Source organism: Oryctolagus cuniculus, chromosome 2 (genome assembly GCF_051225735.1).
Source record: "Oryctolagus cuniculus isolate XC-2025 breed Fujian yellow rabbit chromosome 2, ASM5122573v1, whole genome shotgun sequence".
Classification (NCBI taxonomy): domain Eukaryota; kingdom Metazoa; phylum Chordata; class Mammalia; order Lagomorpha; family Leporidae; genus Oryctolagus; species Oryctolagus cuniculus.
In genome coordinates this window covers 179,663,568-179,680,633 of record NC_142868.1, presented here as the reverse complement: position 1 = coordinate 179,680,633, position 17,066 = coordinate 179,663,568, and the positions used below count along the sequence as shown (strand labels likewise).

Below are 17,066 nucleotides of genomic sequence, written 5' to 3'. Positions count from 1 at the left end.
CAGGAAGTCAACAATCTTCTGATTCTTCCTTGGAGTGGAGGTGGAGTTGGGTGATGATTGCTTTGTTTATCTCTGAGGTAATGTTGTTTTCTATAGTAGCTGCATTGGGTGGAGAAGTTTGTGATTACTTATTAGCAATCTTCTAGGATTAGCCTCCCACAAATTGTAGGTGGAGACCTTGTCAATAATAGAGACTTTGGACTATAGCCTGGTCTTCAGACTCCTTATAGAAGGTGTGGCTTGGGGAAAAAGGGTTTCCTTGCTAAGGAATACAAGTAAATTTTAAGTTTCTGGACACTGAATTACCAGCATTGTCAACTGGGAGAGAGGAGGAATGGCTGGTCATGTTAGTAGAATATGATGTCCAGGCAGCAGTAATTGTGCTGTTGTTGTCGCATTACTCACTGATTCATTCCACACACATTAACTGAGCACTCATGTGTCAGGCACTTGCCAGCCACCGAGGCTGCTCTCTTCCTCGAGGCCAGCACTGAGGACTATTTGTTGTTCAGACGTTTGGCCCGTAGTTAGGGTTTCCTGCCTGTAGGTAGCAGTAATTTTGTTGGCTGGCCTACATAATCTAACCCTAGGGATTGAATATGGACAGGGTTTTTCCTAGGATGGAGATTCCAATATAGTTTTTCTATTTGGAAATAAAATGACTTAGTTGATATAACCTTAAACTCTAAAGCTAGATATTTATATTTTAAAGAGGTCAACATAGAGGGAAATATAAAAGAAAGCAAAAGTCCATGTATAATTAGGTACCTTACATATCCCTTAACTGTTCTAAGTGTTAACCTGCGGCTCCATTTCCAGTGTCTTAAAGAGAAATTTTCCATTCTTTTTTTGTACTTCCTTTCGTAAATGTGGACTCCCTGAGCTTGTAGATGGCACTGTGGCTTCCCTCAGACTTCATCGCTTGAAAAAGAACAGTGTGCATGAGGAGCTAGGGGAGAGCACACCTCCTCCCCCTTGGTCTCCTCACTGCTTTCCTGCCTTTTTATTAATTTACAAGGTAGCCGTACCTGTTACATGCCTGGGGTGGAACTGTGGTCCTGTAGATGCCAAGATCAATGAGAAAGCCGTGTTTTCTGGCACAGTCTAGGGACGAAGAACTGCACATAAAATTGTTAAACCAAACCATTGGAAGTGCTAGGTTTAGGTCATGAACACAGTGCACTAGAAGAGGAGAAGAGAGTGCTGGTAGCTTCCTGAAAGGCTAGAGAGGGAGGTTCTAGAGAGGTCTGACGGCAGTTGTGGTGGGTAAGAAGTCTTGAGAGACTGGTGGCAGAGGTGGTCACAGGAGATAGTATTTCACCTTCACAACTCGAGAAAAGAGAAAGATGCCAAAAACATATGCTCCAGTGACTTTTTTTCGTATTTCCATCTTTTGTTTCTCCGCTTAGGAGAGAGAAAGAGTTATGTATTCAAGAAGAAGGGAGAACCAAGGGCAAGCAACCACTTCCTGATGTGGATCAGGTGTTCCATGAGACAGACGTCCCGTGAAGAAGCCTTGTCGTTCTATACTTTTGGCCATTCCCTGGGAGACGAAGCTCCAAAAGCCCGGGGAAATGTGCTTCCTCAGAGCAGACTCGTGGAAATGATGATATTTTTCCTAAATTAAACATTTAAACAGCACACTCAACAGAAATTTTGGAGCAGTGATATAGAGTGATTTCATTCCCTTGATAATTCTTAATTCCTTTTGCAAATGGAAGACAGTGATAAAGACGATTCAGATATTCTAAATCTGGGTTCAGAATGAAGTCTGTGTGATTTGGTGCGCCAAGTTGACCATATACTTTTCTTGGCTCAATGTTAAAATGAGTTGGTATTCTCCGAGCAGAGTGGCCAAAACTCTCAGAGAGGGGACCCAGAATTTCATTTAATTTCCTATTGGCCACCAAAAGAGAGAGTAGTCAGGTAACTTTAGGAAACTCCAAAAACTCAACTGCTGTCTTCATGTGAGTTAGTTGAAAGTTAAAAATAATTTTTATTAAGAAAATTTTCAAGTATACATAAAACCAGAAGACATCGTGTAATGGATCCCAGAGAGCCACTCTCCATATTTAGAAACATTTGGTCATGCTTACCCATTTATCCTTTCTTCCTTATTTCCTTTCTCCCTTTCTTCCTAAGTAGGGCTTATAGTATATTAAAACCAATCACAGACATGCCGTTTCACTTTAAATATTTCCATGTGTGTCTGTAAAAAGTAAAGAACATTTACATAACAATACGATTATCGCACAAAACAGTTTCCAATAATTCTTTAATGCCATTTAAACTAAGTGCACATTTAGATTGCCACATTCGTGTCAAATGCTTTTTTTTTATAATTGGTTTGTTAAAATCAGGGTGCAAGCAGTCTATAGCATTTTATTGTTTTCTTCCCATAAGTCTCTTAATCTAGAACAGTCCCTTACTCCCCCTCCCGAAATTGATTTGTTGAAGAAAACTGGGCCAGTTGTCCTATAAAATGTCCCGTATCCTGGAGGTGTTCACTTGCTTCCTCATGGTGGCATTTAACTTCTTCCTCTGTTCATGCATTTCATGTAAATTGGAATGGTTTAAGAGTTTTGAAAATGATTTCACCTGAATTTTAGAAAAATGTTAAAATTACATAAATTTAATTTCAGTCTTATAACTTCCTTTTTTTTTTTTTTTAAAGATTTTTTTATTTATTTGAAAGGCATCATTAGAGAGGGAGGGAGAGATCTTCCATTCATTGGTTCACTCCCCAAATGGCTGAAACAGTCAGTGCTGCACCAGGTCAAAGCCAGGAGCCAGGAGTTTCATCCGGGTCTCCCACATATGTGGCAGGGGTCCAAGCACTTAGGCCATCTTCCACTGCTTTCCCAGGTGCATTAGCAGGGAGGTGAGTTGGAAGCAGGGCATCTGGGACTTGAGCTGGTGCCCAAATGGGATGCTGGCTTTATAGTTGGTAGCTTAGCCTGTTATGCCACAACGCCTGCCCTCCATGTAATTTCTTTTGTATTCATTCATTCAACAAACTATTTGAGTGCCTCCCATGTGTCAGGCACTATTCTAGGTGCTGGATTTATTGTGTTATCCCTTATTTTCCTAGCGCTTATTGTTCTAGAAAAACTGAACTTTTATTTTTTAACTTAACATTGTATTACATAATACATTATCATAATTCAAAACTTAAAAATTTTAAAACAGGAATAGGCATTTGGCACAGTGATTAAGTGCTGTCTCAGAGTGCCTGGGAGGCCTGCTCTCCCATTTCTGATCCAGCTTCCTGCTCATGAGCACTCTGGGATGCAGCAGATGATGACTCACGTATTTGTGTCCCTGCCACCCGTGTGGGAGACTTGAATTGAGTTCCTGGGTCTTGCTTTTGGCCTGGCCCAGCACCAGCTATTGGAGCCCCATCTCTTAGAGCAGTCCCAGCTGCTTTGCCTCAGATCTAGCTCCCTGCTAATGCACCTGGGATAGCAGAAGATGGTCCAAGTACCTGGGCCCCTGCCACCTATGTGAGTGACCCAGATGGAGTTCAGGTTCCTGGCTTTGGCTTAGCTCAGCCCCTGCCATTGCAGCCATTTGGGGAGTGAACCAGCAGATGGAAACACTCTCCTCTCTCCCTCTCTTTCTGTCTCTGTAACTCTGCCTTTCAAATAAATAAATCTTTTTTAAAAAGTTATAAAACAGAAACAGTCAAGTCTTTCACTCTTCTCACTCACCAGGCCAAATTCCAAATAATTATGTTTTTAGTTTCTTGATTCTTTTGGAAATTTCTTTCTATATTTATAAGGTAATATGAGTGTGCGTTTTAAAAAATATAGTTTTTTCAGTTTATCTTTAATATCCACATTAAACGTAATTTTTCTTCTGTCCTTGAAACCAACTAAACATCCCTACCCCACTTGTTATTCACTTCCTTATTCGCTGATCCACTTTCTAGGCAGATAATGATAGTTTACTTTTTAATGATTAGATAGTAGTGGTTTCTATCATAGAACACGATTTCCCAGTATCACATGATAACAGTGTAATTGGCAACACTGTTAAAATTAGAAGTATTAGTAGAGCAGAGTTCCTGAACACATAAAAACTTACTCAGAATTGTAATTCCTTGTGACTTTTCGTTTGAGCTGCAGCCAGTGAGGCCCCAAGCAGGCACTAGGCGGCCATTAGGCTTTGTGTGGAGTTGTCTGGTAATAACCTGAGGAGAAACTGAATGCTGCGAGAGGCTGCTGAGAGCTCTGTGGTTGCCGCATGGGAGCCCTTCTTGACCCTTGGAGGTCTTTTGTGTGAGAAATAGACATGGTGGGGCTGGCGCCGTGGCTCACTTGGTTAATCCTCCGCCTGCGGCGCCGGCATCCCATATGGGCACCGGGTTCTAGTCCCGGTTACTCCTCTTGCAGTCCAGCTCTCTGCTGTTGCCCGGGAGGGCAGTGGAGGATGGCCCAAGTGCTTGTTCCCTGCACCCACATGGGAGACCAGGAAGAAGCACCTGGCTCTTGGCTTCAGATCGGTGCAGCTCTGGCCGTTACGGCCATTTGGGAAGTGAACCAATGGAAGGAAGATCTTTCTCTCTGTCTCTCTCACTGTCTATAACTCTACCTGTCAAATAAAATTTAAAAGAAAAAAGAAAGAAATAGAGATGTTGACCTGCCATTTTTTAAATGGATGTGCAGTCCTCAGAAAAAATGACTTTTCAGTGACTTGATATGTGTATGAAAAATGCATTTAATGAGACAAGGAAAAAAAGCTGTATATGTTGAAAAATGGGAGAATATATAATATTGATAAGGAATATAACTGATTTCCTTACACATCAGACCTAATTAACTTCTGTTTATTTAAATTTTATTTTGCTTTATTGAAATATATTTATATCTTATCTCTTCCCAAAATATATTTAAAGTAACTATTCAAAAATATTTGAGATAACTTAAGTAAGATATATATTATAAGATTTAAAAAATTAAGAATGGATGGGGCATCAAAATTAAAATGTGTATTTGTTTTTTATTTGTATTTCTCATGTGAACGCTTTTTTTTCCATTTAATAAATGTGAATTTACAAAGTGCAACTTTTGCATTGTTGTGGCTTTCCCCCCACAACCTCCCTCCTCACAGCCCTCCCATCTCCCACTCCCTCTCCCATCCCCTCATGTGAGCACTTTTACAATGTTCTTGTTGTTGTTTGTTTCTTATTCTTTCAGAACCCATGCTTCTTTCTGTCACTGATTGCCCATCTATAAAGCCTCTTTATCTGTATAGGGTAGCAGGTAGAGGAGGTTTACTTAGTGCACTGTACTTTCCAACAGTATTCTACAAATAGAGAATATTCATTATGAGAACTTTGATTTGCTTTTAAGAAAACAGAAAACACTTTTTATTTTGAAACAAAGACTCATAAAATTAGCAAAAATAATGCAGAGTCCCATGAGTCCTCCTGGCCTTCCTCAGTGGTGACATCTTATGCTGGGATACATGGAGAACAGTGCCAAAATCAGGAAGTTAGCGTTGGAACACTATTGGTGACTACACAGACTACAGATCATATTCAGTATTCTCTGTCTTTTTAACTTGCATTCATTTGTGTGAGTGTGTGTGCCTTTGCGTGTGTGTAGCTCTGTGCAGTTTTACCAAATGTATGGATTCATGTAATTACTAGTATAATCATGATACTACACTTTTATATTTATGTTATGCTTAGGGCTGTCTTTTCCTTTTCTTTTTAAAAGAGATTTATTTATTTATTTGAAAGGCAGAGAAAGAGAGAGATAGAGAGAGAAAGAGAGAGAGAGCGAGGGAGAGAAAATGAATGAATGTTCCATTTGCTGGTTACTCCCCAGATACCCCAAACAACTAGAGATGGGCCAGGCCAGAGCCAGTAGCCAGGAACTGCAGCCCGGTTCTCTTCATAGGTGGGAGAGGCCCAAGTATTTGAGTCATCATCCACTACCTTCCCAGGCACGTTGCAGGAAGCTGGATCAGAAATGGAAAAGCCAAGACTTGAACTGGCACTCTGCTATGGGATGCTAATGCTAATGCCACAGTGTTGGCCTCTGTCTTTGTCTTTCTCCTTCCTCCCTCCCTTCCTCCTTTGCTATTTAGAGAGCAATTAGAAATGGTACTGTGTTTTTAATTTTGGCTTCTTCATTACTAGTTTATGGTGATACAGTTAACTTTTGTGCATTGATCTTAGATCCCACAACTTTGCTGAACTCATGTTAGTACTATGGCTTTTTTTTTTTTTTAACAGATTCATTGATATTTTCTGAGTAGATAGTCGTATCATATGCACAATAAAAACAGTTTTATTTTTTGCTTTCTGACTGATATGCCTTCTTTTTCCTTTGTCTTGTTACATTGGCTGAAGCTTTCTGTATTATATTGGATAAGAATGGTGAGAGTAGGCATTCTTGCTTTGTTCCCCATCCTAAGTTGGGAAACAGTGTCTGTTGCCATTAAATATAATGTTCACTATAGGATTCTTAATATTTTTTATTTATTTTATAAAGTCAAAATGAGAGAGAGAGAGAGAGAGAGAGAATCTTCAATCTGCTGCCACAGCTGGGAGCCAGGAACTCCATCTGAGTCTCCCACATGGGTAGCAGGGGTTCAAGTGAGCCATCATCTGCTGCTTCCCAAACACTAGCAGGGAGCTGGACTGGAAATGGAATAACCAGAACTTGAACCAGCGTCACTGTGCCACAAAGCTGGCCCTCTATAGGATTTTTGTGAATAGCCTTTATCAAGTTGAAGAAGTTCCACTCTATTCCTAGTTTTCTGGAATTCTTTGTCATGAATGGTTGTTGGATTTTGTGAAATACAAGATATGCTTGTATGATGTGATAGCAGAAAGCCATGCTGTAGTTGCTGCCTTCCCTAAGTACTCATTGTAGGCCCCATATTCTAGTGTTCAGTGGTCGTCTAAAAAGTGAAACATCCCAGAGAAAGCACTTTGAGATATGAACGCATGTTATTGTCAAATGGCAGGAGGATTTGATTAGATACTTGTTGGAAGTCTGGCTTTTGCTGTTCTTTCTTGTCTTAGCATTGTTGTAGTATATATTGAGGCAAATAGAGAGCGAAAGGGTTAAGAGCATGTACTTTGGAATGAGACTTTGTTCTAAGGTGACTATGGCCTTCATCATTTAATAACTATGTGGGACCTTAAGCCAACTCCTTAACTTTTACCAGTTTCCTCATCTGTAAAATAGAACTAATGACAATTTCATTTTGTGAGATTCAATGAGATAATGCATTGAAAATGCATCTTATGTAACAGGTATTTAATAAGTTTTGTCTGTTGTAGCACTCATATTTAACAAAAAAAATTGTTAAACTTTCTTCCATTCAAAGCAACATGGGCATTTGGGATAACACAGTTATATGAAATACAGATTCAGTCTTAGAAGAACATGGCACTTAATTTAGGACATTCCATATGCTTGAATAAATGAATGAGAGCTTTCTTCTCTTTTACCCAACCAAGACGAGTCAGTCTTTGGTCCTAACCCTTCTACTCCTTTCTTTTGTCCCTTTTTCTCCCACCTCACCCCTTTTCCCTCTCTCCTTACATCCCTCTTTTTGGATAACAATAATTCTTGCCTACTCTTGGGGGATTTCCCTTTCCCTTTCTTTCTCATTTTCCTTTTTCAATTTTTCTGTTTTATATCATTCCCCTGATTGTATGTTAGGCCAACTTTCTCTTTAATCCCTTCCATTTCCTACAGGAACCTCATGACAGCCCCATCTCAGGTTTTCCTTTCTTGTTTCTGAGCCAAAGTGACCACAGTGGTTGCTAAGACACATGAGAGATTCCTGAATCCAAAGTAACAACAGTAATTTCTTAAAAGTGGTGACATTAATCTCTAAGGGCCTTGATGGTACCCAGAATTCCTTGATGGAATCTTCACTCCTCTTAATTTTCTGTTAAAATTTCTTTTCCTCAAATAACAGCCACAAAATAAATTAAAGTTAAAAGCTTTAACTTATTTTTTATCTCTTGCATTCTGAAAGAATTCATTTCTATTGTTTTCTCAGTGTAAATTTACAGTAATTCTGTCATGTTATGAATTTTTAAAAAGCTTCTCTGGGTTGGCCCAAGAGTCTAATGTCCTTTACAGCATTATTCCAAAAAAAAAAAAAAAAATGCATTCCCTAAACTCCTCAGCCAGGCAACTTTGGAGACCCACTTTGTTTGTAAATTAGGCACTCCCTGTACTGAATATTCCAACTAGTAGAAGATCGCAGTCCTTGCAGGTATTTCAGAGAACCAAACCAGCCTGCGAGTGCAGTATTTGGTTCATCCTCGTTGGATGGAAAGCTATCCAATTAGAGTTGCCATGACAACTGTTTTCCTGCAGTAAGCCAGGCCTGCTGATCTGAAGTTAAGGTTGATGGAGCTCTTGTCTGTTGTCAGTGACAGAAGCCATCATCGAATATCTTAGATGGTTTTGGGTGCATTTCCCTGCCAACTTCTTTTCTAATTTGTATACCTGTCAAGCATTTATTAAGCACTTATTATATAGTCCATGAAATATCCATAATAAGAGGAAACAATATAAAACCCTCTCATGGACATCTTGCCCTCACCTTCATCATCTGGCCCCAGCCTGCACATGTGACCTTCCCTTCCCTCTACCCTCCTCCCTTGTGCCCTCTGCCTCGGCCACATTGGCCTCTTTCCAGGCTTCAGACATTACGGAATCATTTTTACCTCAGGGCTTTTGTACTTCCTGTTCCTGCTACCAGAGAGAGTCTTCTTCCCAGCTGGCTATATGTTTGGTTCCCCTTTGTCATTTGGGCCTCAGTTTGAATTCATTTTCTCAAAGACTCATTCCCCGATGGCCCTAAAGTTGCCTCCTACCACCACCTCCCACATATGTAGTTGTACTTTTTGACATTGTGATGGTGTATTTTCTTATTTTATGATCATTTTATTTTTTATTGTCTATTAGAATGTAAATTTTATGAGAGCAAGAACTTTATTTATCTTGTTCTCTGCCCTGCCTATTAATACTTGTTGAATGAATGGATCAGGAGTAGAATGATCAAATTTCATAGTTGTCAAGAAAGGCCTCATGCATTGATACCAACAAAAGTGTTTTGGCTAAGGCAATGCCTATGACAGGGCGGTAGTAATAGCCAGAAGGCATTTTATGTGTGAGGAATGATCCATACAAATAACTGTTATGTGGAGGTCAGCAGTCATTTATTTGTTCAACAAGAACTTGTTTTAGAACTGTAGAAGTTACCACTGGAAGGTAAGCATGAAGGAGCCTAGATAAGTGGGATTCAGAATGTTAAGGAAATGGTTCAGATTGGCCAGAGAGATATAGGGAGCTGTTGTTTGAAGGATAATGCAGAAAACTAAAAAGTCTAACATGCTTAAACAATTCTGTAAAAGCTCTAGAGTCTCATGGGAACAGGGATGGCGTAGGGGGTGGGGATGGGGATGGTCTGGAGGTCACGTGACCAGTTAGGCTAGTGAGTGAGAAAACGTAGAGACCCTTTTAACACTACTTTTCTCCAGGGCAAGTTAGTTTTTTAAATTGATTAAAATTTCAAGCATTTGATAGTATACACCCACAAAATAAATTTTTTAGAAGTTTTGTTTGAATCTCAGTTCTCTTTCTGATAAAAGAAACACACAAGTATAGAACTGTTAAAAACCCCTGATAATGATAATAAATGACATTAAAAACTATGTGTGGGGGCCGGCGCTGTGGTGCAGCAGGTTAAAGCCCTGGCCTGAGGCACCAGCATCCCATATGGACGCTGGTTCTAGTCCTGGCTGCTCCTCTTCCAATCCAGCTCTCTGCTATGGCCTGGGAAAGTAGTAGAAGATGGCCTAAGTCCTTGAGCCCCTGCACCCACGTGGGAGACCCAGAAGAAGCTCCTTGCTCCTGGCTTCAGATTGGCTCAGCTCCGGCCATTGTGGCCATCTGGGGAGTAGGCCAGCGGATGGAGGACCTCTCTGCCTCTACCTCTCTGTAACTCTGTCTTTCAAATAAACAAACAAACAAACAATGTGTGAGCCACTTGCTAAATTCCTTACATGGTTATTCAGTTTTCATGGTAGCATTGTGATCATTATTTTTATTATCATTTCATAGATGTGCAAGCTGAAGCTTAGGGAAGTTTAAAACAACTTCCCCAAGGTCAGTATATTAACTAATAAAATTGAATTTCAAATCCAGGTTTCCAATCCAGTTTCAGATCAAGAGATCTTAATTGTCTCATTTTTCCAGCTCATTCATACCTTAAGCTAATTTTTAAAGTCTTTATTTCAATCATGTTCTATCTGCATACTTGGGATGCTGGTGTTCCTACTAAGAGTGAATTACTAAATGTTCAGTTTATAGATATTTATTGCCTATCTGCTACATACAAGGTATTGTACCATATTAACAACAATGATTGGAAAATCACCTAGCCAGTTTCATGTATGTGTACTTCAAAGTGTTCATGGAAAATGGTATTTAAAAATAAGTGTATGTTGGTTATAAAAACATTTTGAAATCCAAGCATATGAAGGGTCTTCAAAGTGATCATGGAGAAATGCATATTGTGAGAAACTTCTGCGTTGCTTTCAAGATTTGTTTGCATCAAAATAAACTTATTTTTCAATTCCATTTTTCCACAAACATTTTGAAGTACACTTATATGTTGTATCTTACATTTAGAGAAAATTAAGCTCCTTGAGTATATTTTCCCTAAAATTCTCTATTTGTATAACAGTGGATCCAATATAAGCAAAAGAGTTGAAAGGATAATTTACAGGGTTTTGGGAGTGACTTTTGATGTTGAATTTTTGAACTTCCAAGTTTCAAGAACAGACTGAATAGGGCTGGCATTGTGGCACAGTGGCTTAAGCCACTGCCTCTGATGCCAGCATCCCATATTGGCCTGCTGGTTTGTATTGCGGCTGCTCTCCCTCACTGATGTGCCTGGGAAAGCAGCAGAGGATTGTCTAAGTGCTTAGGCGCCTACAATCTACATGGGAGACCTGGATGGGATTCCTGGCTCCTGGCTTTGGCCTGGCCCACCCCTAATCAATATAACCATTTAGAGAGTGAACCAGCAGATGGAAGATCTCTCTTTCTCTTTCCCCTGTCACTGTGCCTTTCAAGTAAATAAAATAAATCTAAAAAAAAAAAAAAAAACACACCACTTCCCTGTACCTTATAATGACTCACCAGTTGTCTGCTTTTTGCTCCTTTTGCTTTACCATTTTCTCTGTGTATTTATATTCTTATGTTATACTTTTTTTTTTTTTTTCTGAGCCATGTCAGAGTACCTTGGGGACATGGTGCACTTCACTCCTAAAATACTGCCGAATGTATTTCCTAAGAACATGGACATTCTCTTACATAATCACAGTGTAGTTATCAAATCATGCAGTGTACCATTGACACACTACTATTATCTAAATCACAATCCATATTCTAATTCTATCATTTGATCCAATAATATCCCTTTTGCTATTTTTTCATGCAGATGTGGGATCCAGTCCAGCCTCACATATTGCCTCTTCTTCCTTTCTTTCTTTTTCAGTCTGCAACAGTTTTTCAGTCTTTATCGTGCTTGACTTTGACATTTTTGAAGAGTACAAACCAGTTATCTTGTTCCTCAATTTGGGTTCATCTGATGATGCTTCTCTGTGATTAGATTCATATTACAGATTTTTGCCAGTGATGCCACAGACACTAAGCTGTATCAAAAGACACATGATGTCAATTTGTCCCGGAGTTTGTGATGCTGCCTTTGATCACTCGGTTCAGATGGTGTCGACAAGGTTTTTGTACTCTAATGTTACTCAGTAGAAATGTGTAGGACAATGTGTTCAGACAGCTAAGTACCCTTCCCAGATTCTCAGCTACTGGTTTTAATGCCCATTGATGATTCTTGAGCTTCATCTGTCACTCTAGATTTATTAGTTTGCTTGATGCTATGAAGAACTTTTCTCATTTATTTATTTATTTATCCATTTATATTGAGAAGGATGTCTTGATTCAATGGGACATATACCGTTACTATCATTATGTATTTTATTGCATTAAAATTACCTCATCTTGGGGTTGGCATTGTGGTGTAGCAGGTTAAGCTGCTGTCTAAGACTCCAGCATCTCATGTGGGCATCAGTTTGTGTCCCGGCTGCTCCACTTCTGATCCAGCTATCTGCTAATGGGCTGAGAAAAGCAGTGGAAGATGACCCAAGTGCCTGGGCTCCTGAAACCACATGGGAGACCTGAAAGACTCCTGGTTCCTGGCTCCTGGCTTTGGTCTGGTCTAGACCTGGCCATTGTGGCCATCTGGGGAGTAATACAGCAGATGGCAGATCTTTCTCTCTGTGTCTTTTCCTCTCTCCCTGTAACTCTGACATTCAAATAGATAAATAGTATTAAAAAAAAAAAAAGATAACCTCATCTCATCATGTCTCCTTCAAAAAACAGTTGTGTTTGGAATGCTGTGTAGAGTTATGCTATACTAATTAGCACAAATGTAGCATCTTAAAATACCACAGACTTACTATCTTACAGTTCTGTAGGTCAGAGCCTGGTATATAGCTCTCACTGGGCTAAAATCAAGATATTAATGAGAATGAGCTGTGTTCCCCCCAGAGGCTCTGTATTATATATTTTTTTAATATTTATTTATTTGAAAGGTAGAGTTACAGAGAGGCAGAGAGAGAGAGAGAGGTCTTCCATTCACTGGTTCACTCTCCAGGTGGCCACAACGTCCAGAATTGCAAGGATCCAAAGCCAGGAGCCAGGAGCTTCCTCCAGGTCTCCCACACGGGCAGAGGCCCAAGGACTTGAGCCATCTTCTACTGCTTTCCCAGGCCATAGCAGAGAGCTAGATTGGAAGTGGAGCAGCTGGGAGGGACTCAAACCAGCGCCCATATGGGATGCCAGCACTGCAGGCAGTGGCTTTACCTGCAAAGCCACAGCACTGGCCCCGGCTCTGTATTCTTGATGGTTGAGACAAGTCTTTGGTGGAGGTCAGTGAGCTTCTGGAGGTATCCTACCTTTCTTGCCTCATGGCCTGCTTCATCCTTCTTCGAGCCTTTTCGGCTGCTTCTTTCTCTTCCACTTTTAAGGTCTTGTGTGACTAGATTGAGCCCATCCAGATAAACCAGATGATTTCCTCATGTCTAGAGCTGTACTTTAATGGCTACAGTGCCCTTTGCCACATAGGGTACCATAGTCACAGCTCCTAGGCATGGATATCTTTGAGAAGCCACTGTTCTGCCTACCACAAATGCCGTTCACAGCTTGTGCTAGGAGCTTTCCACTTAATCTGAGAAAACATCAGGCAGGGGAAAAGCACAGGACCTGGTCAATGAAAAACTGCTTCATGTTTAGTTAAAAAGCAATAGTCTTGGAGTCAGGAGTGAAGGCTGAGAAGAATACACAGTAGTAACAGAGGGTCCAAAACAGTGATTGAAGGATTGGGCAAGTGGTAAGGAACTGAGCATACATTCAGGGCTTCATGCTCGTGTCCCCATTATAAAATGAAACCATGGTGCCTGCTGACTACAGGGATGAGAAAAATCACGTTGGTTGAGTTTGTGGCTCTGTATCCTGTTTCCTGAACTTAGTGCCTCAGGTTTCACAGCACTTAGTAAACTTGCTTCTTCCAGTGTGCTTTCGCCACCTAGTCACTGTTTCTTCATTTTGTGCCAAGAAAGTTTGCATGTTGATTAGATCTTTCCATACTAAGGGATTTTTTCTTTCCTTTTTTTTTTTTTTTAATTCAGAGGCAAAGAGACAGACACAAATAGACAGAGCTCCACTCCATTTGCTCCCCAAATGCCTGCAAAGGCCAAGACTGGCCCAGCTGAAGCTGGGAGTTGGGACCTCAGTCTGGGTCTCTTATGTGGGTGGCAAGGACCCAACCACTTGAACCATCACCTGCTACCTCCTAAGGTCTGCCCTGACAGGAAGGGAATCTAGATCCAGAACCTGGAATCAAACCCAGGTATTCTGATAAGGGATGTGGGCATCTTAAGCTTGAGACAAATGCTCACCCCCCTTTTAAGCTTGCATAATAAACCATATACCTAGCTTTCTGAGTCCAAATATATACCTGTCCATACCACTGCATTAGACCAGGGTACGAAGATAGAATTAGAAGGCATCTGAGAATTATCCCCACCTTCATTGTGCAGATGAGAAAACTGGACTCCAAATAAGCTAAGTGATTGTTAAAGCCCAACTGGTGGAATGGTTACATTCAGGAATTGGGTGGCCTGGTCCAACCCAGTGTCCATCATTTACTACTGCCTGAGTTCTTCTGGGTCTCTGACTTAACCTGCCAAGCCCTGTTGCTATGTATAAGATATATCAACCTTACAGGGGTTTTGTAAGAATTAAATAAGGACAGTAAATGAAAGGTCTCAATAGAAAGCCTACTTTATGGAAAGTGTTCATATGTGCTAGCTATTACTTTTCTTCCAAATAGTAGTAGATCTCAGGTCAATAGTCCATAGGTCCAGAACAGTATTTTTACACCTTGGTGCCTCTGTCTCTTCCCCACCCCCATGCATGTATTACAAAGGTGATATGTGCCAGGGTAAATTTCTAGTACCAGCGAAGAAGGAAGTACACAAGGTAGCATGTATGCCCTGGGTCCTCCAATAGTTCCTCTTTACCCTGAGGGTTACTTGGCACAACGGCCTCCTCAATTCCCAGCTGAGAAGCGGACTGGAAACGCCTCACCATTTTGGTTTCCTGAAGTTAGTCTAGAGCTTTCCAGCTTCTCACCGCCTGTACCCCTAGTCCCCAAGCAGGCCTGAGAAGCATGTGTGAGATACCCAGGCTGTCCCTGTTGCCTGAATTTCTCCCCTTTCTCCCTGTGTTTCCTTCCACCTGGGGACGTTGTCATCCAGTGCTAGATTCAGCTCCTTGGCTGGGCCCTCGCTGTCCTGGAGGGCACTGCCCTTTCCCTCCTCTTGGGGATGGTGAGCCTCAAGTCTTGGCCTCAGTGAAAGGGGAAGAGGAAACACAAGTTACTGAGAAATGCAGGGTACATAGATTTAGTGTTTTAGCCCCTTGAGAGTGGCTGGCTGACCCAGAGGTGATGGCCCCTCCCTGTGTGTCTCCTCCAAGACTCTCAGTGCCTGAGAAGCATCCATGAAAGTGCCAAGGCTCCTGTTCTCAACTGAGTTCTTCCCCCAAGGTCCATTTAGCATGTTCTGCCCCGTGGACTATTGAGGCCACTGAGGTAACAATGTGAGGGGTAGTAATCGTGGGTCAGCCACATAGCTTTTTAAGATAAATTGCGTTTGCCAGATGGATAGACCAATGGAACAGAATTGAAACACCAGAAATCAACCCAAACATCTACAGCCAACTTATATTTGATCAAGGATCTAAAACCAATTCCTGGAGCAAGGATAGTCTATTCAATAAATGGTGCTGGGAAAACTGGATTTCCATGTGCAGAAGCATGAAGCAAGACCCCTACCTTATACCTTACACAAAAATCCACTCAACATGGATTAAAGACCTAAATCTACGACCTGACACCATCAAGTTATTAGAAAACATTGGAGAAACCCTTCAAGATATTGGCACAGGCAAAGAGTTTCTGGAAAAGACCCGGGAGGCACAGGCAGTCAAAGCCAAAATCAACTATTGGGATTGCATCAAATTGAGAAGTTTCTATACTGCAAAATAAACAGGAGAGTGAAGAGACAACCGACAGAATGGGAAAAAATATTTGCAAACTGTGCAACAGATAAAGGGTTAATAACCAGAATCTACAAAGAGATCAAGAAATTCCACAAAAACAAAACCAACAACCCACTTAAGAGATGGGCCAAGGACCTCAATAGACATTTTTCAAAAGAGGAAATCCAAATGGCCAACAGGCACATGAAAAAATGTTCAAGATCACTAGCAATCAGGGAAATGCAAATCAAAACCACAATGAGGTTTCACCTCACCCCGGTTAGAATGGCTCACATACAGAAATCTACCAACAACAGATGCTGGCGAGGATGTGGGGAAAAAGGGACACTAACCCACTGTTGGTGAGAATGCAAACTGGTCAAGCCACTATGGAAGTCAGTCTGGAGATTCCTCAGAAACCTGAATATAACCCTACCATTCGACCCAGCCATCCCACTCCTTGGAATTTACCCAAAGGAATTTAAATTGGCAAACAAAAAAACGGTCTGCACCCTAATGTTCATTGCAGCACAATTCACAATAGCCAAGACCTGGAACCAACCTAAATGCCCATCAACGGTAGAATGGATAAAGAAATTATGGGATATGTACTCTTTAGAATACTATACCTCAGTAAGAAACAACGAAATCCAGTCATTTGCAACAAAATGGAGGAATCTGGAACACATCATGCTGAGTGAAATAAGCCATTCCCAAAGGGACAAATACCATATGTTCTCCCTGATCGGTGACAACTGACTGAACACCAAAAAGGAAACCTGTTGAAGTGAAATGGACACTATGAGAAACGGTGACTTGATCAGCATAGCCCTGACTGTTAATGAACAACTTAATACATTATCCCTCTTAGTAGTTTTTTTTTTTGTCTGTCCTACTTAATATGACTGGTTTAATTCTGTAATTAATACACAGTTATTCTTAAGTGTTAAAATTTAACTGAAATGTGATCCCTGTTAAACATAAGAGTGGGAATAAGAGAGGGAAGAGATGTACAATTTGGGACATGCTCAAGCTGACTTGCCCCAAATGGTAGAGTTAGAAACATACCAGGGGACTCCAATTCAATCCCATCAAGGTGGCATGTGCCAATGCCATCTCACTAGTCCAAGTGATCAATCTCAGTTCACAATTGATCATCATGAAAGGACTAAGAGTCAAAGGGAGCACATAAACAAGTCTAGTACCTGCTAATACTAACCGATAGAATAAATAAAGGGGAGAGTGATCCAACATGGGAAGCGAGATACTCAGCAGACTCATAGAATGGCAGATGTCCTAAACAGCACTCTGGCCTCAGAATCAGCCCTAAAGGCATTCGGATCCCGCTGAAAAGCCCATGAGAGTATTTCAGGCATGGAAAGCCAAGACACTCTGGCA

At 40.9% G+C, this 17,066-nt stretch overlaps 1 protein-coding gene across 5 annotated transcripts in view; it reads left to right on the top strand.

Annotated features, from left to right (window-relative positions):
- BABAM2 (BRISC and BRCA1 A complex member 2) overlaps nucleotides 1-17,066 on the top strand; it is a 488,359-nt gene that overhangs the window by 366,453 nt on the left and 104,840 nt on the right. The window contains exon 8 of one of the 5 annotated variants that reach the window (XM_089326620.1): nucleotides 1,410-5,066. The exons of the other annotated variants lie outside the window; for them this stretch is intronic. Within the exon in view, the coding sequence (XP_089182746.1) occupies nucleotides 1,410-1,509 (100 nt within the window). The 3' untranslated portion in view covers nucleotides 1,510-5,066. Of the gene's footprint in view, nucleotides 1-1,409; nucleotides 5,067-17,066 lie in introns of those variants that run through there. 5 annotated transcript variants of the gene reach the window in all.